Here is a 26,904-nt window from a genome sequence, read left to right on the forward strand (position 1 = left end):
TTGAATGTAAGGAATGTACCAAATCCTTCACCCAAAAATTATATCTCAGGAGACATACAAGAATTCATACAGGAGAGAAACCTTATGAATGTTAACTGTGTGGAAAGACCTTTAACCGGGCCTCAATTCTCAGTAGACATAGAAGAATTTACAGACCTGAAATACTTTAGGAATAATAAATGTGGAAAATCTTTCAAGTAGATAAGAACTCAGTTTGCATCAGAGAACCCATGCAAGAGAGAACCCTTAGATTATAAAGGACGAGTGTTTCAAATCTGGTGCATTAGGAAATCCATTCGGGATCAAAGCCTTATGAATGCAGGAAGGCACAGCTCACAACTCATTAACATACAAGAGAGAAATACAATGAATGAAACAAATGTGGAAAGTTTCTCAAGAAGATGGCATACCTCAGTTTCCATCAGAGAACACAGACAGGAGAGAAACCATATGAATGTAAGAAATGTCAAAAATTATTCACAGAAAAAGTATAGCTCAGTGTTCCTACAACCCACACAGGAGACTGGGTGTTTACCCTCATGGTAGAGTGCATGGTGGCATGCATGAAGACCCAGGTTCGATTCTACCATGCCACATACACAGGAAAAGCCGGATGTGGTGCAATGGCTCAAGTGGTAGAGCTATCTATCCTTGAGGAAGCCCAAGGACAGTGTTCAGGTCCTGAGTTCAAGCCCCAGGACTGGCCAAAAACATACTTTCTCATTTCTTCTCAAATAAGAGCTCTGGCTCTATGAGACTGGTGTTGAGGTCATCTCCATGATGGTTTGGGGATTATTAGATGGGAAAAGAGTGTCATGATTTGAGCATCTTTTTCTCCACTGTTTTCCCAAAATTTCTCACTGTATTGTGTGGTCCATGCATTATAACTCAGATGACTTAGTATTTCCAGATTGGGTTTTAATAGAAAATCTGACAGAAGATAACACTTATTACAAATTGTGCACAGAAGGAACATCTATTTCCACACCTTTTGTCCCTGTGTTCAGTAGAGAACATGGAGGAACACGCGTTTGGGGATACATTTTCTTTGTATGTGTGAACAAATCTTGCAGCTTGAACTCAGAGCCTAGGCACTGATCTTAAACATTTTTGCTGAAGGCTGTTGCTCTACCAATTCAGCCATAGCTTTTCTTCTGGTTTCTCTGGTGGGAAGATAGACAAACATTATTAAAATAGGCAACAACAGGTCATTGGATTTTGTAAGTGGTGAAGTAGCAGAAAAATGATAAGAAAACAGATTCATTTCTAACCCTTCTTGTATTGAGGTATGTGCTTATTGAATAACTCCTGTCACTTTCTCCTCTCTTCTGCTTTTTTCATTTTTTTCTTTAATTCCTTCATATGCTTTCCTCCTGTCTTTCCCTGTGCTTAAACTCAGGGTCACATTCATGCTAGTAGGTTCTGTACTAGTTGAGCCACACACCCTGGTCTTTTTTTTTCACTTCTTTTTATATTAGGGTTTATGTGTATTCCCAAGCCAGTTTGCACCACAATCCATCTGTATGTCCTTTTTGTGGAGCTGAGATAACAAGTAAAATGAACTGGGTACAGCTGTTGAATGAGATGCATTGTTGTGAATTTTTGTCTGGATAGCCATAAATCACAACACTCTGTAAGGAATCCTAGTTCAGTCTATAAAAGGTTGCAAATGCCACAACAAAACAAAACAAAAACCAGCATGCGAGCCACTCGGGGTCACAGTGTCACAGTGTCAGCTCCTGAGTCTACACTATGTCCCTGGGCGGTCAGTTCACCATCTACTTCCCCATTAAATTCCCCTCTTTATATATAAAAAAAAAGGTTGCAAATGCGAGCAGCCATGCCTGATTCTAATTTCTATTTCATTATTTTGAAAGTTAAATTTGGAGATTCTTTTACTTTTATAGTTTCAAATTTCAACGCCCAACAGCGTTAAGTTTAACATTTGATTTCCCAAAGATTAATTAAGCAGATAAGATTTTTAAATATCAATTAACTGTTTGTTAGAAGAATGTATCCTTACCAATGTAACTCTGGATTTGACAACTTGAAAAAAAAAGTCTTAGTTCCTACTCTTCCTTATGGGGAATGTATTCCATGAACGGATCATGCTGCTGAGTGATTGCTCCTTTATTTGATGGATAATTTAAGTGGATACAAATCTTATGGTTCTGAGCTGTACCTGAAATAGTAGAGGCCTCAGCAAACATTCTAGGCCTTGAGAGGGAGGGAGGGAGGCAGGGAGGAAAGAAGGAAGGAAGGAAGGATGGACATTTATTTTGGAGAGGATCTATGAATTACTGTTTTAGAAGTGTGGCTTTTATCAGAAGGAAATTCATTGAGCCATTTGTGAATAATATAGAGGCTCACACTTTTTTGTGTGTGCCAGTCCTGGGCTTGAGTTCAGAGCCTGAGCAGTGTCCTTGGTCTTTCTCAAGGCTAGAGAGGATCAGTCATTTTATAGAAGCTTAGAATGAAACCCCATTCATCTACATAGATACAGTAAGCTTGACCTAAGTTTATAATTCCTAGAAGCAAGATGGATGGCATTGTATAAGTGGCAGTGTGGCTCAAGTGGTAGAGGACTAGCCTTGAGCTAAAGAGCTCAGGGACAGTGCCCAAGCCCAGGGTCTTGCTGTACCTCATCGCCCCTCCCCCACACTCCAAAAAAAAAAAAAGCAAAATTGGTGCAAACTCTGATTCTGTTAAGGCCTGGTCTTTGTGACAGAAGTCCAGCAGTCCAGGGGCTTGAACTCAGGACCTGACCTCTGTCCTTGGCCTTTCTGTAGGCTAGAGGTTTATCACTTGAGTTACAGCACCAGTTCTGGTTTTTTTATGTATGTGGAACCCAGGAATTGAACCAGGGTCTTGGTGCATGCTAGGCAAGCACTCTACCACTAGGCCAAATCCCACAGCCCAGTAGCTTGCTTTTTAATAAAGACCATATATATAATTTCCTAAATTGTGACGTCCCTATATTGGGCTAATCTCTTGGTCTTATCATATCATTATTATAGGAAAGGCAAGTAAAGCACAGCAAATGCTCTCAGACTGTGCCCAAGCTCTGAGTTCAAGAGCAAGACTAATAGCAAAGAGAGAGGGGTGGGGACTTAAAAGAAAGGTAAAATTGAGAAACAACCAAAACAACAGCAAAAAGCTCCTTAAGTTTTCATAGACAGGCTGGGCATGGTGCCTTATGCCTGTCATCCTAGCTCCTCAAGAGGCTGAGATGTGAGGATCAAGGTTCAAACCAGCCCAGGCACAAAAGAACCGGAGACTCTTATCTCCAATTAACCTCTACAAAACTGGAAGTGGGTCTGCGGCTCAAAGGGTAGAGTGGTAGCCTTGAGTCAGAGTGCTCAGTAACAGTGCCCAGGCCTAGAGTTCATTATCCACAAAAAAAAAAAAAAAACTCAGAAAATGTCGCTGACTCAAAAAAAAAGGGCATGGGTCCTATCTTAAGGGGAATGGCACCTCACTAGTCAGATAGTAGAAATGTGGTGCCCTCCACCCCGGGACAAAGGGATTTGACTCACGGAGATGGTGTGATCGGTAGCCATTCGTGTTAAACCAAACACGCATGCACCTCTCTCATTGGTCCTCGTTCGAGACAGTGAGAAAACACAGAGCCTCGTGTAGTCCCACCCCAGATAGTTGGCCAATAGTTTTATGCTGCTTCATCATCTAGAGAGATGATGCCTGCATTGCAAGCATACAAAATGAACATATCAACGTGAGGGTTACCACTTACCCAAGCAGGTAGAATTGGAGGTGTTGTACTCTAAGTTCAACATCGCCCCAAAAGACCAGCAGAGACCACGATCAATGCAAACCGCAAAAAGCCGTTTATTACCAAGCTCCAGTTCGGTCCTCCACGCCCATGAAAATCAGAGACACTTGGAGGCCCAGAGCACAGAGTCAGCACAGTTTTTACAGTACAGAACAAACAAGTGTGGGGAATTTCCATTTTCACAATATTATAGTTAATTACCTCTTCCATTGATGGAGTCCTTAACCCCTTATCTGCTTTATTAAGTGTAAACAGTTGTGAAGCACAGCTGCTGACTCGGGGACGAATTCCCGATGTCTCCACTAAGTCTCAGAGTGAATAGCTTAAGGCACTTTGTAATCCTTCCGAGAAGGGTTTAGGGGAAATCATCTCCCAGCTGTCTGCAAGATGGAGGTAGTTCTAACAAGATGGATTTGGACTAGCTAGAGCTTCTCAGCTCTGGCTCTTCATTTTTAGCTACAGCTCTTCAGAGGCTAAGTGATTACCAGCAATTAACCAGTCATCTCCTCCCATAACCTTCCCTTACACAAGACCTGCTTGAGACGGGTTTAGAAAAAACGTGACTGACTTTTAACTTAAATCTCTATTAAGAGACTTCCTCTTTCCTCCACAGCCAAGGTCAAGAGGCCCTAGGCCATGCTCCTTAGATTCTCCCAACCCATTTCCAGGCTGACATCATGATTTCTCCATGCTGCATCTTTCACTTTCGTGGGGGGAATTACCCACAACTCACACAACATTTATATTTGGCTAGGTCTTTCTGGGAAAGGGGGAGGGATCCCACATTCCCTTATCTTGCCTGCAACTATTAGGGTCCAGTCCCCCAATATTAGGGTCTGTGATCAAAGAACAAGTCTGACACAAAAGCAGGAGTTAAACAGAGTTTTATTCTACGCCTAGCATAGAGAGTCGTACTGACCAGTCAGGGCCTTCTCTAAGTGTGAGAGAGCGAGCCCCTGTAATCTCACAGGTTACTTTTTAGGCCACTAGACATATGGTTAGGCTTGGCCATACAGAGGGGCCAATGGAATCTCAAGCTACCTGAGAGATGGCTAGGGCAACCACTGACGCCTTTGCTGTTTGAATTGACCTATCATCTAGGTGGGCTTCTGGCACACTGCTCTGACAACAAAGGAAAGAGAGGGAGTTTTCTGGCAAGCTGAGAGGGTAGGGTGGAGGAAGAATTCTGGTAACTCCACCTGGTTAAGCTGCTCTTGTAATCTGAGCTGTTATCAGGGAATTTACAGCCCGTGAGTTGAGTCAAGTACTCCTTTATCCTGAAGATGGGAAATGCCTATAGGAGATGGATTTGGGGGGAAGTCAAGAAAGGGGTCCCTTCACAACCAAGCTGCTTTACAGAACTGACATTTGCAGTGCCCAGGACCTGAGTTCAAGCCCAACACTGGGGAGTAAAAAAAAAAAAAGAATAGCACAGACAATAGGTACTGGAACAAACATCTTTTAAGAAAGAAGCAGAACTGGGTGCCAGTGGGTCATGCTTGTAATCCTAGGTACTCACGAGGCTGAGAAGTGAGGATTGCAGTTCAGGCCAGCCTGGGCATAAAAGTCAGTGAGGCTTTTATCTCCTATTAGCCACCTGAAAACTGGAAAGTGGTACAGTGGCTCAAGTGGGAGAGTGCTAGCCTTGGGCCAAAGAACTCAGGGCCAGTGCCCAGATCCAATGTTCAAGCCCTATAACCCACCAACCAACCAATAAATAAGTAAATAAAGGCAAGAAATTAAACCTCAAAGGCATTCGATAAATTCTGTGTCATATACCTGAGAAATCACAACTTAGCCATTGAAAATTATCGATTGTCTTTTCACTCTGTTCTAGCACTGGTGATTTCACTCAGTAAACTGAGTACTTACAATAACAATCCACCTATTTTATTCCAGTGTAAACATTAGAGCAGTAGAAAATTATCCAGGAATTAGTTTAGGTCCTGGCCTACAAATATCTTTTCAAAGGGACAGGGAAGATACTCAAAACTTGAAGGGGATACAGAGACATACTTTACACTCCAAGAAAACCAAAACCAATGTAGTGTCATAACCTCAATGCCATTATTACATCTAGGAATTAAAAAGCCAAAGCCAGAGGTGGTGGCTCAGCCTGTATTCCTAAATTCCCTGGAGGCTGAGATCTGAGGACTGCGGTTCAAAACCAGCCCCGGCTTTCAAATCCTGGAGACTCTTACGTCCATTTAACCTCCAGAACACCGGAGGGGCACCATGGCACCAAGGGCTGGGCGGTAGCCTGGAGCTGAGGAACTCAGGGACAAGGCCCAGGCCCAGAGTTCAAGACCCTCAACTGACAAAAAAAATAAAAAAATTACAAGTCAGCTTATCTTGCTCCCCATACGCTTCCATTTCCTGCTCGGTCTTACAATGCTTCCAGAGGCAAACAGTAATTTGAAGTGTTCTGGGAATGACCCCCCCTCCCCCTTGCTCAGGGCCCATGTACTTGAACCCCAGGTGGCCACAGCTTGATGCTCAGTGGTTATACACCTGAGCTCTGATTAATCTTAAAGCAACCAGTGGTTTGAGTTAACAAACAGCCAATCAGGTGATTTTGACGATGGAATTCCCCTATAAAAGCCGTGTAAAATCCTTGTTCAGGGCCTCTTAGTGTTGCTGGTTACGGATGCGCTGAGGTCCGAGTCTAGACTCGTAATAAACGACCCTTGCTTTTTAGCTTTGACTGTGGCCTCTGGTGGTCTTTTCGGGGTTCTAGGAATTCGGGTACAACAGAAGAAGAAATTCACCTCGGCTCCCCAACCGGGGAGAGAAACTTTCCGGTACATGCAGCCACACCTGGGACCTAGGTTCTGACAGTGGTGGAACCTCTGAAAGGAGCCCACTTCCGCCAAGGTGCCGCCGTGCATTGTGGGAGTTGTAGTTTCTCGGCAGGGCCCTTGTTATTGGAGGAAGTTTGCTTTGAGGCGGGGTCGGAAAGCGGAAGATCTCCTTGCGTCTGCGCGTCCTGCCCACAGCTTGGTGTTTTCCCTTTGAAAATCCCCGGGTGAGTCTCTTCCTGCTGGATTCCTCAGAAGATTACCTTAGCGTTCTGTAGGTTGGAGTCCCCAAGGCAGGCGCCCGGGTGTACTTTGAAGGCATCTCAGGCTGTGGAGCCCATGTCAGGTGTGGAGCCCATGTCAGGTGGGGAGCCGGGGCTGGGGCACGGGAGCAGAGTCGACCTCCACGTGTTCCTCCACTCGGGGTTCATGAGTGTCGCTGCCATCAGCTCTCGGGTCTCCTCCAGGTGCCAGAAACTGGCTCTGGACGCCGGGAGAGCAAGCTGGGCCCTGCAGAGCAGGAGAAGCAGGAGCTGTGCATTTCCCTCCATGACTGAGAGAGAGTGCTGTGTGATTCCTGTTGTCTTTCATAGCAAAAACACCCTCACTTGAAGACTCAGGAGAAGATTTTCATTTTTTGTTATTCTTTGTAAAATTCACGTTATTTTCCATTAGAAAATGTCCAAGCTGGCTGTCATGGCTGACGCCTGTAATCCTAGCTTCTCTGGAGGCTGAGATCTGAGAATTGTGGTTCAAAGCCAGCTCAGGCACTAAAGTCTCACAAGCATGTGGCTCAGGCTTGTAATCTGAGATACTCAGGAGGCTGAGATCTGAGGATCAAGGATCAAAGCCAGTCCAGGCAGAAAAGGACCCGAGAAAAGACTATCATCTTCTGGTTCTCTTACTCAGGATGTGTGGGTTGGATTGAGACACTCCTTTGACCGGTATTTTCTGTTGCATCTTTATTAGGCCCTGTGTCTCCAGCAGGCTGGCCAAGGTCCTTCATTTGACAGTTTAGGAAAGTCAGCATTAACGAGTTGCGTCGGCTTTACTGATGGCTTTATGCTTCTCCAGCCTAAATAGCCTGTGTTTTGCAGGAAACAATAGGGCAAAACCACACAGACTCTGTCCTAACCACCTCATTTGGTTTTTCTCCCAGCCATGCTTCCAGAAACTTCTGTGCATTGTCAAAAGCAAGAAAAAATGAGAACTGTGGTGAGTTGCTTTTTATTTCTCTAGGTTTTACCTTTCATTTTGTGAAACTGTTTTGTAGATTTAAAAACAGAGAGATAAAGATGGTAATATATTGAACAGATTATAAAATCTTACATTCTGTCTACATTGAGTGCTAATTTACTTCCGGTTGTTTTTAATTTTTGTGATGTAAGAAAAAGTAGCCACACTTGTCATGTGATTCAGTGACAACGGGGAAGGGACTCTCATGGAAGGTTTACTAGCAGATAGTGAGACATCACATCCCCATGAGTAACATAAATAAATGTAGCTTAATGAAATGCTAGTGGAGCAGCTGAAATAGTGTGTTCACACACAACTTCAAGTGTGCTAGAAGAGAGAGTAAGCTGCATGTGTACAAATTCCTCTCCATACATGCTTCTTGGACAGTTTTGTGGTTTGTGTCTTACTTGGAAATTAGGCTACATGTGCCCCAATTTATTTTTTTTATTCTCCATCCCTCTTCCTTCCTTTATTTTTCATTCCTTCTCTTTTGGCCAGTTCTGGGGCTTGGACTTAGGGCTTCAGCTCTGTGCTTGGGCTCTCCTCAAGGCTAGCACTCCACCACTTGAGCCACAGCATCACTTCTGGCTTTTTCTGTGTATGTGACACTGTCTGAGGAATCAAGTCTGGGTCTTCCTGCATGCTAGGCAAGTACTCTACCACTGGGCTAGTTTTCTTATTGATCAATTTTCCTTTGGCTATTGGAATTGACTTTTTCTTTTCTTTCTTTCTTTCTTACTTTCTTTCTTTCTTTCTTTCTTTCTTTCTTTCTTTCTTTCTTTCTTTCTTTCTTTTTTACCATTCCTGAGTATGTTGCACTGATGAATCAAACCTGTATGCTAGGCCGGCACTCTTACCACTAGGCCAAACTCCTGCCAGAAGTAACATTTTTTTTTATATTCATCCACTCATTTACTTATTTATTGATTAATTTTGCCAGTCCTGGGCTTGAGATTAGGGCATGAGCACTATCCTTGAACTTTCTCAAGGCTAGAATTCTACTACTTGAAACTCAGTACCACTTCCAGCTTTATTTTTTTTTTCTATGTAGGTGGTCCTGAGGAATCAAATACGGGCCTTCATGCATGTGAGCCAAGCACTTTACCACTAGGCCAAGATACCAGTCCTATTTTTTTGTAGACAATGGGCCTTGAACTTAACCTGGGTCCTATCCCTGAACTTATCAGCTCAAGCCTCACCATTCTATCCCTGGGCCTGGGCATTGTCCCTGAGCTCTTCAGCTAGAGGCTACTGCCCTACCCTGGAGCCACTTGCTGTGTTCTTGGGTTGAATTGGAGAGAAGACTGTTAGGTTATTTTGTCCTGGGGCTAGGTTTGAACCTTGATCTCAGATCTCAGCCTCTTTAGTAGCTAGGATTACAGGCGAGAGCCACTGCACCTAGCCAGAATTGACATTTTTCTCACCCATTTTATAGGAAAATTGTTGCTAACTATAAACTGAGACACTTGTACTGGATTCCAGACCCAAAGAAAATTAAAAAAAAAGAAGAAGAGATAAAAAAAATAGAGCAGTAAAAGAAAAACTGGGCTTCTCAAGTTTGACCAGTCTTTGGGCCTAGAGTCCCAGCAAGGAAGCAAGCATATTTAGTTCACAGAGGGAAGGTTGCAATGGATACATGAAAAACATAAAACATCTATATTAATATTTCAATCAGAGCCAAAACAGAGTTTTAAGAGGCTTTTATTCTTTTATTCTTTTTTTTTTTTTTTTTACTCATGATGTAATCCCTTATTCAATCTGGGTAGCCACAGAGACAGACAGAAAGCGCAGGGATTGGCCGGGAGTTTGGCCTAGTGGTTAAAGTGCTTGCCTAGCATGCATGAAGACCCAGGTTCGATTCCTCGGTACCACGTACATAGAAAAAAGCTGGAAGTGGTGGTGAGGCTCAAGCGGAAGAGCTCTAGCCTTGAGAAAGTCCAAGGACAGTGCTCAAGTCCTGAGCCCAAGCCCAGGACTGGCAAAAAAAAAAAAAAAAGAAAGCCAGGGATTGTTTCCTTTTGCATCCTAGTGCAAACCAACTTTTATTCTTTTAAGACAGGACACTATAGACCACACAAAGTCTCGACATGAAATCCTCCTTAGCTAGCCTTCAAGGTCAACAGCATCCACAGGTTTGGTTCCCAGCCTTTCCAGCACTAAGGAAGAGGTGTGATCTCAGTCTCTGAACACTCCAGAGTTGCTGTTTTAACCCTTCTTGGCCAGCTTTCAGCATTCTGAATGCTGTCAGGGTGGAGCTTTAGTGCTAGTAGCTGGGCCTGAACTTAGAGCCTGGGCACTGTCCCTTAGCTTTTTTTTGTTTGCCGGTCCTGGGCTTGACCTCAGGGCCTGAGCACTGTCCTTGGAGTTTCTCAAGGCTAGAACTCCACCACTTGAGCCTCAGCATCATTTTCGACTTTTTGTCTACGTATGTGGTACATAGGAATCAAACCCCGGTCTTCGTGCATGCTAGGCAAGCACTTTAACCACTAGGCCAAACTCCCAGCCCAGGGTGGAGCTTTAAACTCTCAGCTTCAGAGTTCCTTTTATTGTTTGTCTGTTTGTTTTTGCCTGTCCTGGGCTGGAGCTCAGGGCCTGAGCACTGTCCTTGGACTTTCAAAAGCTAGAGCTCTACCACTTGAGCCTCAGCACCACTTCGGGCTTTCTTCTGTATATGTGGTACCAAGGAATCAAAACTGGACCTTTGTGCATTCTAGGCAGGCACTCTACCACTAGGCCAAACTCCCGGCATCAAAAGGTTATTTATGATGTAGTAGCTATAATCTAGTCTGATAGTTTGACTGTTTTCTACATAAAGAATTAACTAGAAATTTAATTAATTAATTGATTAATTAATTGTTTTACCAGGCCTGGGCTTGAGCTCAGGGTCTGAGCACTGTCCTTGGACAGAGCTGGAGCTCTGTCACTTGAGACTCACCACCACTTCGGCTTTTTTCTATGTATGTGTTACTGAGGAATCGAACCCGGACTATCATACATGCTTGGCAAGCACTCTACTAGCATTAGTCCAAACTCCTGGCCCCCCTAGAAATTTTATGTACAGAAAAAAGACCATCCTCAGGCTAATGCCTAGGGCTTCAGAAGAAGTTACACATGCACAAAAATTGTTGTTATTCTATAGAACTGCAAGAAAATAAATGTCCTGCCCAGTCTTATTCTTGGTCATGGAAGGCATAGGAAAAGGACATGATGACTATACTTCACTGTATTATTACTGCAAAAGTGTGCAATATTCTCACAGTGTCAGTATATGACATCATACAGTATACTTACTTTCCAATGAAATAATTCCATTTATAATGTGAATCTATTGCCCATTTTTTTCTGTTGAGTAATTATTTGAACTCAGGGCCTCATGTTTATCAAGTATATACAGTATTGATGAATCTATATCACTAATCCATATGCAATATTAATGAATCTATATCACTAATCTGTATACTTTGTTTTTAAAACACTTATTTATATATTGAATCTTCACGCATTAGGAATCACGAATATGGTGCTATAAGTTTCCCTTCTACAAATTATTTCAGAGAGGTTACATGAAATATATTGTTTATACATTCCTTTATAATTACCTAAACATATACTATTTTAATTACCTTGTCCTGGGTATATGACTATGTTGGCATGGTTTGTTATTCTCATGAAGCATGATAATGTCTTGTAACACAATCAAAATTTAGATGAAATTATCACTGTAGGGTTTTTTTCAGTTTTTTTTGTTTGTTTTTTGTTTTTTTATGCCTTTCCTGGGGGTATAACTCAGGTCCTGGGCACTATCCTTGGGCTTTCTCAAGCCAAGCACTCAACCACTTGAGCCCTAGACCCACTTGAGTTTGTCTGCTTAATGGATTGTGAATTGAAGATTGTTCTCTTTCATTACTTTACAGATAGGTTTCCCTTTTGTGTTCAGCCAGCGTTCATCTCCAGTATTGTCAAGCATGGCTGGATTGGAAGTACTGTTGGTCATTATTCATATGTATTGGGTTCAGTGAGGGAGTCAATAGTCTCTCCTTTTGGGGTCTTGGAGTTTGACCTAGTAGTAGAGAGCTTGTGTAGTATGCATGAAGGCCAGGGTTCAATTCCTAGTTACCACATACATAGAGAAGCTGCAAGTGGTGCTGTGGCTCATGTGATAGAGCACTAATCTTAAGGAAAGCCCAAGGACAGTGCTCAGGCCCTGAGCAGTCCTTTTAACCTCTCCTTTACACTCTGTTCAAGAAATTAGTATGATATTTTATTCCAACTTTTAAAATGTTCTATTATTTTTAGATCAAATCCCTCTTTCTTTTCTTTTCTTTGCCCTGCAGGTGGTGGTTGTATTTCACATTTCTGTCTTCTTGAATATTCCTGAAACTCCTATACATTTGTCCACATTCTTCCATGTAGGCCTATTGCATGGCTAACTTGGTCAGGAAACTGTTTAGTCCCTTCCAACCTTCATTCCGTCTGTAGGAGGTCGCAAAGGTCACAAAATTTTGTGCTGGCACTACATTTTCCTTTTTTAATTAGGAAGTATCTGGTATCGGTGACCACAGTTCCATTTTTAGAACTTTAGTAGCAGGCTGTGTGCAGTGGCTCACACTTGAAATCCTAGCTACTCAGGAGGCTGAGATCTGAGGATCAGGTTCAAAGCCAGTCCCAGGAACAAAAGCCCAAAAGATTTTTTTCTTGGGCAGTTCTGGGCATAAGCTCAGGGCCTGAGCACTGTCCTTGGACTTTCTCTACCACCTGGGCCTCAGCACCAGCTCTGCCTTTTTTTCTGTATATGTGGTACCGTGGAATCAAACCCTGGTCTTTGTGCAAGCTAGGCAGGCACTCTACCACTAGGCCAAACTCCCAACAGTGACTTTTTTTGTTTTTTTTTGTTGGATCATGGGACTGAAAGTGAGCCTAAGCACTGTCCCTGAGCTCTTTAGCTCAAGGCCACCACCCTTACCATGGAACCAAGGCCCACTTCCCATTTTCTTGAGGTTAACTGGAGATGAGTGTCCTTTTATTCAGGAGCTGGCTTTGAACCTCAGTCCTCATGTATCAGCCTTCTGAGTAGCCACTGGTAGTACAAGATAGGATATTTTTATTGTGAGAAGTCATAACTTTTAAGTGCTCCATCAATCATTCCCTACTTTCTTATTGTTGAGGCTTGAACTCTTGGACTTGGGACTAGCCCTTTACCACATGAGCCAGAGCACCATTTCTGGCTTCCTTGATTTATGTCATAGTGAGCAATCGAACTCAGAGCTTCATGAATGCTGGGCAATCACTTCCGTACTAAGCCACATTCCAAGCTCTTCATTAGCTTCATTTTTTTCCTTTTCTTTCTTGTTTTTTTTTTTTCCTTTTTTTGTCAGTCCTGAGGCTAGAACTCAAGGGATGGGCACTGTCCTCTGGCTTTTCAAGTCTAGCACTTCACCACTTGAGCCACAGTGCCACTTCTTTCTGGCTTTTCTTTCAGTTGTATGAGGTATGAAGGATTTGAACCCAGGGCTTCGTTCAAGCTAGGCAACTACTCTATGACTATGCTACACTCCTGGCCCATGAGCTACATTCTTGGGTATTGTCACTCACTTAAACATTCCCCTGGACACTCTACTTGTCATAGATGTCTGAATTGGATATGTGTTCCATGTGATGTCTTGAATCTGTTCTGCTTGCTTACAAGAGCTCTTTATAAAAGACCAAATTAGGATATTCAGTTAGGAAAAATATGAAAATATGGAAAAATAATTTGTTTACTTCCTGGTTATCCTGAGAAATAATAATTTTATCAAATTAAGCTAAGGAAGTCTTTCAGACACCTATGTATAGGTAATTATATCCTTCCAGGTTATAAACTCCTCAGCATTGCTTCTTTATGTGTAATCCTACCAGCAGAAACATTGTAATACTAATTGCTAAGTTAATAGACACAAACATTTCTGGTTTAATTTTTCTTTACCCTACTCTCTAGATAACAGAGCAAGCTCCAAACATTTGATGTAAGATAAGACATATACATAGAAGAGTGCATTTTCACACTTGGTATTCTTATGCCTCGGGGCTAATGACTTGATGGAAATGTGCTGTTACAGAAGCTGGTGTCATTTGATGATGTGGCTGTGGACTTCAGCTGGCAGGAGTGGCAGATCCTGAACATTGCCCAGAGAACCATGTACAGGAATGTCATGCTAGAAACCTACAGCAACTTGGTGTCCTTGGGTGAGCAAAAATCATAATAATGTACAAGGTCAATGTCATTGTTTGTAGTGGATTTATGACTATTTGTCTTATTGGAGTGTAAGATTCCAGTCGACAGGATTTGCACACTAAATCAGGCACTGATTTCAGTGCATCACTCCTGTAAACCTGGCTCCTTAGGGGGCTGAAATCTGAGAATTTGGGGTTGAAGTCATCACTGGCAGAAAAATCCCCATGAGGCTCTTATCTCCAATTAACTACTCAGAACTGGAAGTGGTTCCTGGACTCAAACTGATAGAATTGTAGCTTGAAGCAAGAGATCTAAGTTCATGCCAGACAATTACTTAGCCAACTGAATGCAAAGTCCTAGGCTTGTCAACCATGCCACCAGTGAGATAAGAGAAACAAGATTTAGGATCAGCCTTGTGAACAATATGTGTGACATTCTAGAGCAGTGATGACCCAGCATGAGCAATAGTTCTCCACTACTTCTTATTAGCAGGGCACTGTTTTGCTAAACCTCCATTGATTGCCAAGCTGGAGCAAGGTACAGAACCATGGGGAGCCTCTGACCAGAACTTCACAGGTGAGTTACATCATCACATGTAGTGATACTGAGGCCTGTACTCAGAGGGTAAGTTCTTCTTGTGCTGTATGGAGGGATAATATTGCTAGTTTCCCTGTGTCCTGTGTGTGTCAGAAAGGTAGGTGATCCTTGTGTCAAAGGCCTGTGAAAAAAGAATTCATATGGAGATCTACTAATTTGTATCAGTAAAGTTAGCAATTTCTTTCTTTTTGTGGAAGTCGCTATGGAACAAAATGAATAAAGTAAATAATGTAGAAAATGAGAATTCATTTTCTGCCAGGTGCTGCTGGATTACACATGTAATCCTAGCTACTCAGGAGTGTGAGATCTGCTGATCTCTGTACAAAGCCAGCCCAGGAATGAAAGTCCTTTAGACACTGCTCTCTAAATAACCCCCAGAAAGCTGAAAGTGACCCTGTGGGTCAAAGTGGTAGTGCAGTAGTGTTGGCTGAAGAACTCAAGGACAGTGTCCAGGCCCTGAGTTCTAGTCCCACAACTGACAAAAAAAGGAAGAAAGAAAGAGGGCAAAGAGATTTAATTTTATTGGAAACTAAGAGTATGCAGGTGTGCGGAAAGAAGGAATACATCAGAGCTGTTCTACTCTGAAATCCAAAATAGTTTATCAGTGGTGGGCAGAGACTGAGGTCCAAAAGCAAAGCTTTTAGTCTAATAAGGATAATTAACTAGGTGGTGATCTGGAGTATCTTTGGTTTTCCATGGTTATGACGAGCAGGAGTGTTAGGACGGAATTTTCATGAGACTTTGTCTAAGATAGAGAAACACAAAATTTAAAATTCCCACAGATACCTCAATAATTCATAATGAGTAGTTAGAACTGAATGCATAAACCATTATGTGAAAGGCAAAGTGTCACCTAATGGTTCAGAAACACAGCAGCATAATGTATTAGATATTTCAAAAATGTGAATGTCAAGAAAGCAGCTTTTCTCCCATGATCAAGCTAATAATATTTGAAAGAAAGTAAATAACGAAGGTAAGTATTGAGCTCAAAATTTTATCAGTACAAAGTTGAGGAATTTGAGGAAATATTCCTCTGATGTAAAAAAAAAAGGAAACACACAAAAACATTTTTCTCTGTAAAATATCAGTATTACTTTCTTAACTAAAACACTAGATAGAAAAGCATATATTTCTCATAAATCAATTCCTGCTTCGATATTTTAAAAGCTTTTAACAGTTAGGATGGAAGAAAAAGTCTTTACCTTCCCGTTACAGGATCTTTGGTTCTCATTTGTATTTTTTTTCCCATGACTCATTCTAGATATCCAAAAGATGGAGGCAATGACTCAAACCTGTGAGGAAAATCCAGCTGAATGTGTGTGTGAAATAGAAAGTATGTATAGTAACACAGAGGAGGAAAGAGTGAGATTAGTCCCAACTTTTAAGTTGAGTTCAAAACAGAAGCCAGAGCTGATGAGGAATAATGGGGATTCCTTAGGGCTGAGGACAGACAAGCTCAATGAGTGTCAGAGCATGCTTCTCTCCAGTAAGCCCGAAGGGATGCATGCTGCATACAGGCCTGCTGTGTCTCCTGCAGTTGAACAATTCCTCAGATATTCTGAGCATTTCACTCAAAATGATGAAAGTCCACATGAGCTGCAGTACTTGAAATATGGTGCAGAAGAGAAGGTATTAAACCCAGAGGCCATATCGTTTAGGCATAATTGTGTTGATGTGGGAGAACCCACTCAAGACCATAATGAATACACAGAAGACTATGATAGGCCTGTTCTCCTTGCCCATGAGATACACCAGGAAGGAAGGAAAACACCTGAAGGTACTGTATGTGGAAGAAGATTGTCCTTAAGATCTACAGTCACTGCACATGAGAAAATGTACAACGGGGAGAATCCATGTGGAGAATGTGAGGATTCTTCAAGGAAGAAAATATCCATTCCAAAATGTCAGAGCAAATATCCAGAGGTGCATTCCAATGAGTTCAGCCAGTGTGCAAAATCTGTCTCTCAGAAGTCACACCCAACTTCCCAAACTCAAACACCCACAGAAGAAAAACCCTGTGGACACGGACATAGGAATATTTCCACCCAGGTATCAGCTCTGAACAAACACCAGAGAACTCACACAGAAAAGAAACCTTATGAATGCAATCAATGTGGAAAGACCTTCAAGTGGAAGTCCTATCTGGATGTGCATTATAGAATTCACACAGGTGAGAAACCTTATGAATGCAACACATGTGGAAAGTCTTTCAGAAATAAGTCAAACCTCACTTTGCATCACAGAATTCACAAAGATGAGAAACCTTATAAGAGTAACAAATGTGAAAAGTCTTTCAGACAAAAGTCAAACCTCTCTTCTCATCAGCGAACCCACAGAGGAGACAAACCCTTTGAATGTAAGGAATGTGACAAGTCCTTCTACTTCAAATCCGATCTCAAGCTACATACAAGAATTCACACAGGAGAGAAACCTTATAAGTGTAACCAATGTGAAAAGTCTTTTAGACGAAAGTCACATCTCTCTTCCCATCAGCGAAGACATACTGGAGAGAAACCCTTCCAGTGTAAGGAATGTGACAAATCCTTCAGATACAAGACAAGTTTGAAAAACCACTGGAGAACACACACAGGAGAGAAACCCTTCCAGTGTAAGGAATGTGACAAATCCTTCAATTACAAGACTACTTTGAAAAACCACTGGAGAACACACACAGGAGAGAAACCTTATGAATGCACAACCTGTGGAAAGTCTTTCAGAAAGAAAGTACACCTCATTTTACATCAGAGAACACACACAGGAGTGAAACCCTTTGAATGTAAGGAATGTGACAAGTCCTTCTACTTCAAATCCGATCTCAAGCTACATACAAGAATTCACACAGGAGAGAAACCTTATAAGTGTAACCAATGTGAAAAGTCTTTTAGACGAAAGTCACATCTCTCTTCCCATCAGCGAAGACATACTGGAGAGAAACCCTTCCAGTGTAAGGAATGTGACAAATCCTTCAGATACAAGACAAGTTTGAAAAACCACTGGAGAACACACACAGGAGAGAAACCCTTCCAGTGTAAGGAATGTGACAAATCCTTCAGTTACAAGACTAGTTTGAAAAACCACTGGAGAACACACACAGGAGAGAAACCTTATGAATGCACAACATGTGGAAAGTCTTTCAGAAAGAAAGTACACCTCATTTTACATCAGAGAACACACACAGGAGTGAAACCCTTTGAATGTAAGGAATGTAACAAGTCCTTCTACTTGAAATCTGCTCTCAACCTACATACAAGAATTCACACAGGAGAGAAACCTTATGAATGTCAACAGTGTGGAAAGGCCTATAACCGGAACTCACATCTCAAAAGACATAGGAGAATTCACACACGTGAGATACCTTAGAAATAATAAATGTGAAAATCTTTCAACTACATAAGAACTCATTTTGCATCAGACAACCCATGCAAGAGAGAACCCTGAGATTATAAACTGTCTTTGAAGCAGAGGTCACATCTCCTGCATTAGAAAAACCATTTGAATGTGGAAGAAGATTGTCCTTAAGATCTACAGTCACTGCACATAAAAAAATGTACAACGGGGAGAATCCATGTGGAGAAGGTGAGGATTCTTCAAGGAAGAAAATATCCATTCCAAAATGTCAGAGCAAATATCCAGAGGTGCAATCCGATGAGTACAGCCAGTGTGCAAAATCTGTCTCTCAGAAGTCACACCCAACTTCCCAAACTCAAACACCCACAGAAGAGAAACCCTCTGGATGAAGGACTTAGGAAAATTTCCACGCAGTTGTCAGCTCTGATCAGACACCAGAGTACTCACACCAAAAAGAAACCTTATGAATGCAACCAAAGTGGAAAGACCTTCAAGTGGAAGTCATATCTCGGTGTGCATCATAGAATTTACACCGTTGAGAAACCTTATAACTGTAGAGAATGTGAAAAGTCTTTCAGACAAAAGTCCTACCTCTCTTCCCATCAGCGAACACACACAGGAGAGAAGCCCTTTGAATGTAAGGAATGTACCAAATCCTTCACCCAGAAATTATATCTCAGGAGACATACAAGAATTCACACAGGAGAGAAACCTTATGAATGTAAGCTGTGTGGAAAGACCTAAATTCTCAGTAGACATAGGAGAATTTACAGACCTGAAATACTTTAGGAATAATAAATGTGAAAAATCTTTCAATTAGATAAGAACACCGTTTGCATCAGAGAACCCATGCAAGAGAAAACCCTTAGATTATAAAGGACGAGTGTTTCAAGCAGGAGTCACATCTGGTGCATTAGGAAATCCATTCGGGATCAAAGCCTTATGAATGCAGGAAGGCACAGCTCACAACTCATTAACATACAAGAGAGAAATACTATGAATGAAACAAATGTGGAAAGTTTCTCAAGAAGATGGCATACCTCAGTTTCCATCAGAGAACACAGACAGGAGAGAAACCATATGAATGTAAGAAATGTCAAAAGTTCTTCACCGAAAAAGTATAGCTCAGTGTTCCTAGAACCCACACAAGAGACTGGGTGTTTACCCTCATGGTAGAGTGCATGGTAGCATGCATGAAGACCCGGATTCAATTCTTCCATGCCACATACACAGGAAAAGCCGGATGTGGTGCAATGACTCAAGTGGTAGAGCTATCTATCCTTGAGGAAGCCCAAGGACAGTGTTCAGGTCCTGAGTTCAAGGCCCAGGACTGGCCAAAACCATACTTTCTCATTTCTTCTCAGAAATGAGCTCTGGCTCTATGAGACTGGTGTTGAGGTCATCTCCATGATGGTTTGGGGATTGTTAGATGGGAAAAGATTGTCATGATTTGAGCATCTTTTTCTCCACTGTTTTCCCAAAATTTCTCACTATATTGTGTGGTCCATGCATTATAACTCAGATGACTTAGTATTTCCAGATTGGGTTTTAATAGAAAATCTGACAGAAGATAACACTTATTACAAATTGTGCACAGAAGGAACATCTATTTCCACACCTTTTGTCCCTGTGTTCAGCAGAGAACGTGGATGAACACACGTTTGGGGATACATTTTCTTTGTATGTGTGGACAAATATTGCAGCTTGAACTCAGCCCAGGCACGGAAATTAAACATTTTTGCTGAAGGCTGTTGCTCTACCAGTTCAGCTATAGCTCCTCTTCTGGTTTCTCTGGTGGGAAAAGACAAATATTATTAAAATAGGCAACAACAGGACATTGGATTTTGTAAGTGGTGAAGTAGCAGAAAAATGATAAGAAAACAGATTCATTTCTAACCCTTCTTGTATTGAGGTATGTGCTTATTGAATAACTCCTCTCACTTTCTCCTCTCTTCTCCTTTTTTCATTTTTTTCTTTAATTCCTTCATATGCTTTCCCCCTGTCTTTCCCTGTGCTTAAACTCAGAGTCACATTCATGCTAGTAGGTTCTGTACTAGTTGAGCCACACAACCTGGTGTTTTTGTTTCACTTCTTTTTATATTAGGGTTTATGTGTATTCCCAAGCCAGTTTGCACCACAATCCATCTTTATGTCCTTTTTGTGGAGCTGAGATAACAAGTAAAATGAACTGGGTACAGCTGTTGAATGAGATGCATTGTTGTGAATTTTTGTCTGGATACCCATAAATCACAACACTCTGCAAGGAATCCTAGCTCAGTCTATAAAAGGTTGCAAATGCCACAACAAAACAAAACAAAAAACAGCATGAGAGCCACTCGGGGTCACAGTGTCAGCTCCTGAGTCTACACTATGTCCCTGGGCGGTCAGTTCACCATCTACTTCCCCATTAAATTCCCCTTTTCATATGGAAAAAGAAAAGGTTGCAAATGCGAGTAGCCATGCCTGACTCTAATTTCTAACTATTTAATTCTTTTGAAAGTTAAATTTGCAGATTCTTTTCATAGTTTCAAATTTCAACCCCCAACAGCATTAAGTTTAACATTTGATTTCCCAAAGATTAATTAAGCAGATAAGATTTTTAAATATCAATTAACTGTTTGTTAAAAGAAACAAAACTTTAATGAATGTATCCTTACCAATGTAAGTCTGGATTTGACAACTTGAAAAATAAATCTTAGTTCCTACTCTTCCTTATGGGGAATGTATTCCATGAATGGATCATGCTGCTGAGTGATTGCTCCTTTATTTGATGGATAATTTAAGTGGATACAAATCTTATGGTTCTGAGCTGTACCTGAAACAGTAGAGGCCTCAGCAAAGATTCTAGGCCTTGAGAGGGAGGGAGGGAGGCAAGGAGGAAAGGAGGAAGGAAGCCCGTCCTGGGCTTGAGTTCAGAGCCTGAGCAGTGTCCTTGGACTTTTTCAAGGCTAGAGAGGATCAGACATTTTATAGAAGCCTAGAATGAAACCCCATTCATCTACATAGATACAGTAAGCTTGACCTAAGTTTATAATTCCTAGAAGCAAGATGGATGGCATTGTATAAGTGGCAGTGTGGCTCAAGTGGTAGAGGACTAGCCTTGAGCTAAAGAGCTCAGGGACAGTGCCCAAGCCCCAGGGTCTTGCTGTACCACATCGCCCCCCCCCTCCACAGTCCAAAAAAACAAAAACAAAAAAAGCAAAATTGGTGCAAAGTCTGATTCTGTTAAGGCCTGGTCTTTGTGACAGAAGTCCAGCAGTCCTGGGGCTTGAACTCAGGACCTGACCTCTGTCCTTGGCCTTTCTGTAGGCTAGAGGTTTATCACTTGAGTTACAGCACCAGTTCTGGTTTTTTTATGTATGTGGAACCCAGGAATTGAACCAGGGTCTTGGTGCATGCTAGGCAAGCACTCTACCACTAGGCCAAATCCCACAGCCCAGTAGCTTGCTTTTTAATAAAGACCATATATATAATTCCCTAAATTGTGACGTCACTATATTGGGCTAATCTCTTGGTCTTATCATATCATTATTATAGGAAAGGCAAGTAAAGCACAGCAAATGCTCTCAGACTGTGCCCAAGCTCTGAGTTCAAGAGCAAGACTAATAGCAAAGAGAGAGGGGTGGGGACTTAAAAGAAAGGTAAAATTGAGAAACAACCAAAACAGCAGCAAAAAGCTCCTTAAGTTTTCATAGACAGGCTGGGCATGGTGGCTTATGCCTGTCATCCTAACTCCTCAAGAGGCTGAGATGTGAGGATCAAGGTTCAAAGCCAGCTCAGGCACAAAAGAACCTGAGACTCTTATCTCCAATTAACCTCTAGAAAACTGGAAGTGGGGCTGGGGCTCAAAGGGTAGGGTGGTAGCCTTGAGTCAGAGTGCTCAGTGACAGTGCCCAGGCCTAGAGTTCAAGTCCCATTATCCACAAAAAAATAAAAACTCAGAAAATGTCGCTGACTCAAAAAAAAAAAAAGGGCATGGGTCCTATCTTACGGGGAATGGCACCTCACTAGTCAGATAGTAGAAATGTGGTGCCCTCCAGCCCGGGACGAGGGGATTTGACTCATGGAGACGGGCGTGATCGGTAGCCATTCGTGTTAAACCAAACACGCATGCACCTCTCTCATTGGTCCTCGTTCGAGACAGTGAGAAAACACAGAGCCTCATGTAGTCCCACCCCAGATAGTTGGCCAATAGTTTTATGCTGCTTCATCATCTGGACAGATGATGCCTGCATTGCAAGCATACAAAATGAACCTATCAACGTGAGGCTTACCACTTACCCAAGCAGGTAGAATTGGAGGTGTTGTACCCTAACTTTGAGATCGCCCCGAAAGACCACCAGAGACCACGATCAATGCAAACCGCAAGCTCCAGTTTGGTCCTCCACGCCCATGAAAGTCAGTTTGGAGGCCCAGAGCACAGAGTCAGCACAGTTTTACAGTACAGAACAAACAAGTGTGGGGAATTTCCATTTTCACAATATTATAGTTAATTACCTCTTCCATTGATGGAGTCCTTAACCCCTTATCTGCTTTATTAAGTGTAAACAGTTGTGAAGCACAGCTGCTGACTCGGGGACGAATTCCCGATGTCTCCACTAAGTCTCAGAGCGAATAGCTTAAGGCACTTTGTAATCCTTCCGAGGAGGGTTTAGGGGAAATCATCTCCCAGCTGTCTGTAAGATGAAGGTAGTTCTAACAAGATGGATTTGGACTAGCTAGAGCTTCTCAGCTCTGGCTCTTCATTTTTAGCTACAGCTCTTCAGAGGCTAAGTGATTACCAGCAATTAACCAGTCATCTCCTCCCATAACCTTCCCTTACACTAGACCTGCTTGAGACGAGTTTAGAAAAAACATGTGATTGGTTTTTAACTTAAATCTCTATTAAGAGACTTCCTCTTTCCTCCACAGCCAAGGTCAAGAGGCCCTAGGCCATGCTCCTTAGATTCTCCCAACCCATTTCCAGGCTGACATCATGATTTCTCCATGTTGCATCTTTCACATTCGTGGGGGGAATTACCCACAACTCACACAACTTTTATATTTGGCTAGGTCTTTCTGGGAAAGGGGGAGGGATCACACATTCCCTTATCTTACCTGCCAACTATTAGGGTCCAGTCCCCCAATATTAGAGTCTGTGATCAAAGGAACAAGTCTGACACAAAAGCAGGAGTTAAACAGAGTTTTATTCTACGCCTAGCATAGAGAATCGTACTGACCAGTCAGGGCCTTCTCTAAGATGTGAGAGCGAGCCCCTGTAATCTCACAGGTTACTTTTTAGGCCACTCAGACAAATTTGAAAAGCCATTTGAGAACACACACAGGAGAGAAACCATTTGAATGTAAGGAATGTACCAAATCCTTCACCCAGAAATTATATCTCAGGAGGCATACAAGAATTCATACAGGAGAAAAACCTTATGAATGTAAACTGTGTGGAAAGACCTTAACCGGACCTCAATTCTCAGTAGACATAGGAGAATTTACAGACCTGAAATACTTTAGGAATAATAAATGTGGAAAATCTTTCAAGTAGATAAGAACTCAGTTTGCATCAGAGAACCCATGCAAGAGAGAACCCTTAGATTATAAAGGACGAGTGTTTCAAGCAGGAGTCACATCTGGTGCATTAGGAAATCCATTCGGGATCAAAGCCTTATGAATGCAGGAAGGCACAGCCACAACTCATTAACATACAAGAGAGAAATACTATGAATGAAACAAATGTGGAAAGTTTCTCAAGAAGATGGCATACCTCAGTTTCCATCAGAGAACACAGACAGGAGAGAAACCATATGAATGTAAGAAATGTCAAAAATTATTCACCGAAAAAGTATAGCTCAGTGTTCCTAGAACCCACACAGGAGACTGGGTGTTTACCCTCATGGTAGAGTGCATGGTAGCATGCATGAAGACCCAGGTTCGATTCTTCCATGCCACATACACAGGAAAAGCCGGATGTGGTGCAATGGCTCAAGTGGTAGAGCTATCTATCCTTGAGGAAGCCCAAGGACAGTGTTCAGGTCCTGAGTTCAAGCCCCAGGACTGGCCAAAAAGATATTTTCTCATTTCTTCTCAGAAATAAGAGCTCTGGCTCTATGAGACTGGTGTTGAGGTCATCTCCATGATGGTTTGGGGATTGTTAGATGGGAAACGAGTGTGATGATTTGAGCATCTTTTTCTCCAGTGTTTTCCCAAAATTTCTCACTATATTGTGTGGTCCATGCATTATAACTCAGATGACTTAGTATTTCCAGATTGGGTTTTAATAGAAAATCTGACAGAAGGTAACACTTATTACAAATTGTGCACAGAAGGAACATCTATTTCCACACCTTTTGTCCCTGTGTTCAGCAGAGAACATGGATGAACACACGTTTGGGGATACATTTTCTTTGTATGTGTGGACAAATATTGCAGCTTGAACTCAGAGCCTAGGCACTGATCTTAAACATTTTTGCTGAAGGCTGTTGCTCTACCAGTTCAGCCATAGCTCCACTTCTGGTTTCTCTGGTGGGAAAATAGACAAACATTAAAATAGGCAACAACAGGTCATTGGATTTTGTAAGTGGTGAAGTAGCAGAAAAATGATGAGAAAATAGATTCATTTCTAACCCTTCTTGTATTGAGGCATGTGCTTATAGGATAACGCCTCTCTCTTCTTCTCCTCCTCCTTTTTTTTTCTTTAATTCCTTCATATCCTGCCCTCCTGTCTCTCCCAGTGCTTCAACTCAGGGTCACATTCATTCTAGTAAGTGCCGTACTAGTTGAGCCACACACCCTGCTGTTTTTGTTTCACTTCTTTTTATACTAGGGTTTATGTTTATGGCCAAGCCAGTTTGCACCACAATCCTTTATGTCCCTTCTGAGTAGCTGAGATGACAAGCAAAATGTACTGAGTACAGCTGTTGAATGAGATATAGTGTTGTGAGTTTTTGCCTGGACTAGCCATAAATCAAAATACTCTGTATATAATCCTAGCTCTGTCTATAACAAGGTTGCAAATGTGAGCGACCATTCCTGACTTTAATTTCTAACTATTTAATTATTTGAAAAGTTAAATTTGGAGACAATGGATGCTTTTACTTTCATAGTTTCAAATTTCAACCCCCCAAACCAAAACTTTATCATTTAATTTCCCCGAGATTAATTAAGCAGATAAGATTTTAAAAATATCAATTAACTGTTTGGAAAAAACAAAACTTTACCAATGTAACTATATTTGACACCTTGAAAAAAATACTTTTAATTCATACTTTTCTTTGTGGAGAAAGTATTCCATGAATGGATCATCCATCGCCAAAGCTTATGACCATTTTTACCAAGAGAGGAGAAAAGGCCAAGCTGTATACACAAACCCACCAATACAAGTTATGGTGGCTGTATCCCAACATTTTACCTGAAATGATTCAAGGTTTAGGAAAGCTTAATTATAGAAAGGGGAAAAAAGCAGAAAAATAGGAAAAAGACATCAATATTCCAAAACTGTAGCATCAAAGAGTGGGTTAAAGATAGAATAATTCAGGCAGAGGGCATGTACTAGTGGTAGCTCTCTACCACTAACATGCATGAGGACCCAGGATTGAGTCCTGAGTTCCACAAGCAGAAAAAAAGAAAGCCGGAAGTTGTGCTGAGGTCAAGTGGCAGAGCACTAGCCTTGAGAAAAATCCAAGGACAGTGCCCAGGCCCAGAGTGCAAGCCCAGCAGTGAAAAAATAAAAAAGAATAACATTTACAGTAGGTACTGGAACAAACATCTTTTAGTTTAAAGAAAGTACAAGAGCTGGGTGCTAGGGGCTCATGCCTGTGATCCTAGCTCCTCACAAGGCTGAGATGTGAGGCTCTTATCTCTAATTAACCACCAGAAAACTGGAAAGTGGCACAGTGGCTCAAGTGGGAGAGTGCTAGCCTTGGGCCAAAGAACTCATGGACTTCGCCCAGATCCAGTGTTCAAGCCCTATGACCTACCAAAAAGAAAAAGGCTAATTAAATCTCAGAGGCTTCCAATAAGTTCTGTGTCCTATATTTGAGAAATCAGAAGCTAGCCATTGAAATTTATCAATTGTCTTTCTACTCTGTTGTAGCACTGGTGATTTCACTCAATAAAGTGAGTAGGGAAGAAAACCTCAACACAAGAGAAAGATAAATATTAAATGGTTTCTGTCTAAAGGCAAGGGATTTTCCTTCCCATGATTACTGGATGTTTTTAGTACAATCATAGGAAGCAGTTCTGGAACAGGCCAGGGAGAATGACTGACCCCTTTTGATCCCACGCAAATTAGAAATCACTATTCTATGAAGCTCGCTGAAACAAACCACTTCTTACATCTCTACCTGCTGATGTAGAAAGTAGCAACTGGTGGTCACCTTCAGTTTTTAAAGAATATACATTAAACAATTCCGGAATGACCTTCTTCTTCTGCTGATGTGCTAAAGAGGATCTATTTCCATGTCCAAGACTGGGTAAAAACCTACAGCAGCAGCTCACCTGTGTGAAGGAAGCACAAAAGCATTCACTCTCACAAGCAATGTGGAGTCAGTTATTGATGAGTAAGGGTCTGAGTTATTAGTAAAATAATTTCATTGTTCCTAGTTTGTGTGTCAGGAGTAGGGATTGAACCTAGGATTCTTGGTCTTCCTTGGCCTTTTCCCTTATGGGTGATAGGCTGCCAGTTAACCATGCTTGTACTTCTGGATTTCTCATGGCTTAACTGGAGACAAGTCTCATGGTATTTCCTGCCTCGGCTGGCCTGGAATCCTGATCCTCAGATCTCAGCCTCCTAAGCAACAAGGATTATAGGGATGAGCCACCAATATCTGGCTTAATTGTTCCTTTTGTAAAACCCAAAATGGCTACAGTATGGTTTAACAGCTTGAATCCTTTTCTGAAACTTAAGAGTATTTCTGATAGGAAACAGAATGACA

The 26,904-nt window shown here is 41.8% G+C and overlaps 2 protein-coding genes across 2 annotated transcripts; both read left to right on the plus strand.

The window, feature by feature from the left end:
• The first annotated feature begins 11,031 nt into the window (after nt 1-11,031).
• Nucleotides 11,032-16,439, plus strand: LOC150044786 (zinc finger protein 717-like). The gene is made up of 6 exons (XM_090321171.1): nt 11,032-11,105; nt 12,238-12,334; nt 13,923-14,046; nt 14,528-14,611; nt 15,894-16,261; nt 16,344-16,439. The coding sequence occupies exons 1-6, from the start codon at nt 11,032-11,034 to the stop codon at nt 16,437-16,439; spliced, it is 843 nt and encodes a 280-aa protein (XP_090177297.1).
• Nucleotides 16,382-18,250, plus strand: LOC150044787 (uncharacterized). Its single transcript, XM_090320723.1, has 2 exons — nt 16,382-17,247; nt 17,332-18,250. Exons 1-2 carry the CDS (start codon nt 16,466-16,468, stop codon nt 17,990-17,992), a joined length of 1,443 nt encoding a protein of 480 aa, XP_090176849.1. The 5' UTR covers nt 16,382-16,465; the 3' UTR covers nt 17,993-18,250.
• Nucleotides 18,251-26,904: the final 8,654 nt, after the last annotated feature.

This window comes from Megascapheus bottae, chromosome 29 (assembly GCF_031878675.1).
Source record: "Megascapheus bottae isolate mThoBot1 chromosome 29, mThoBot2.hap1, whole genome shotgun sequence".
NCBI classification, from domain to species: Eukaryota; Metazoa; Chordata; class Mammalia; order Rodentia; family Geomyidae; genus Megascapheus; species Megascapheus bottae.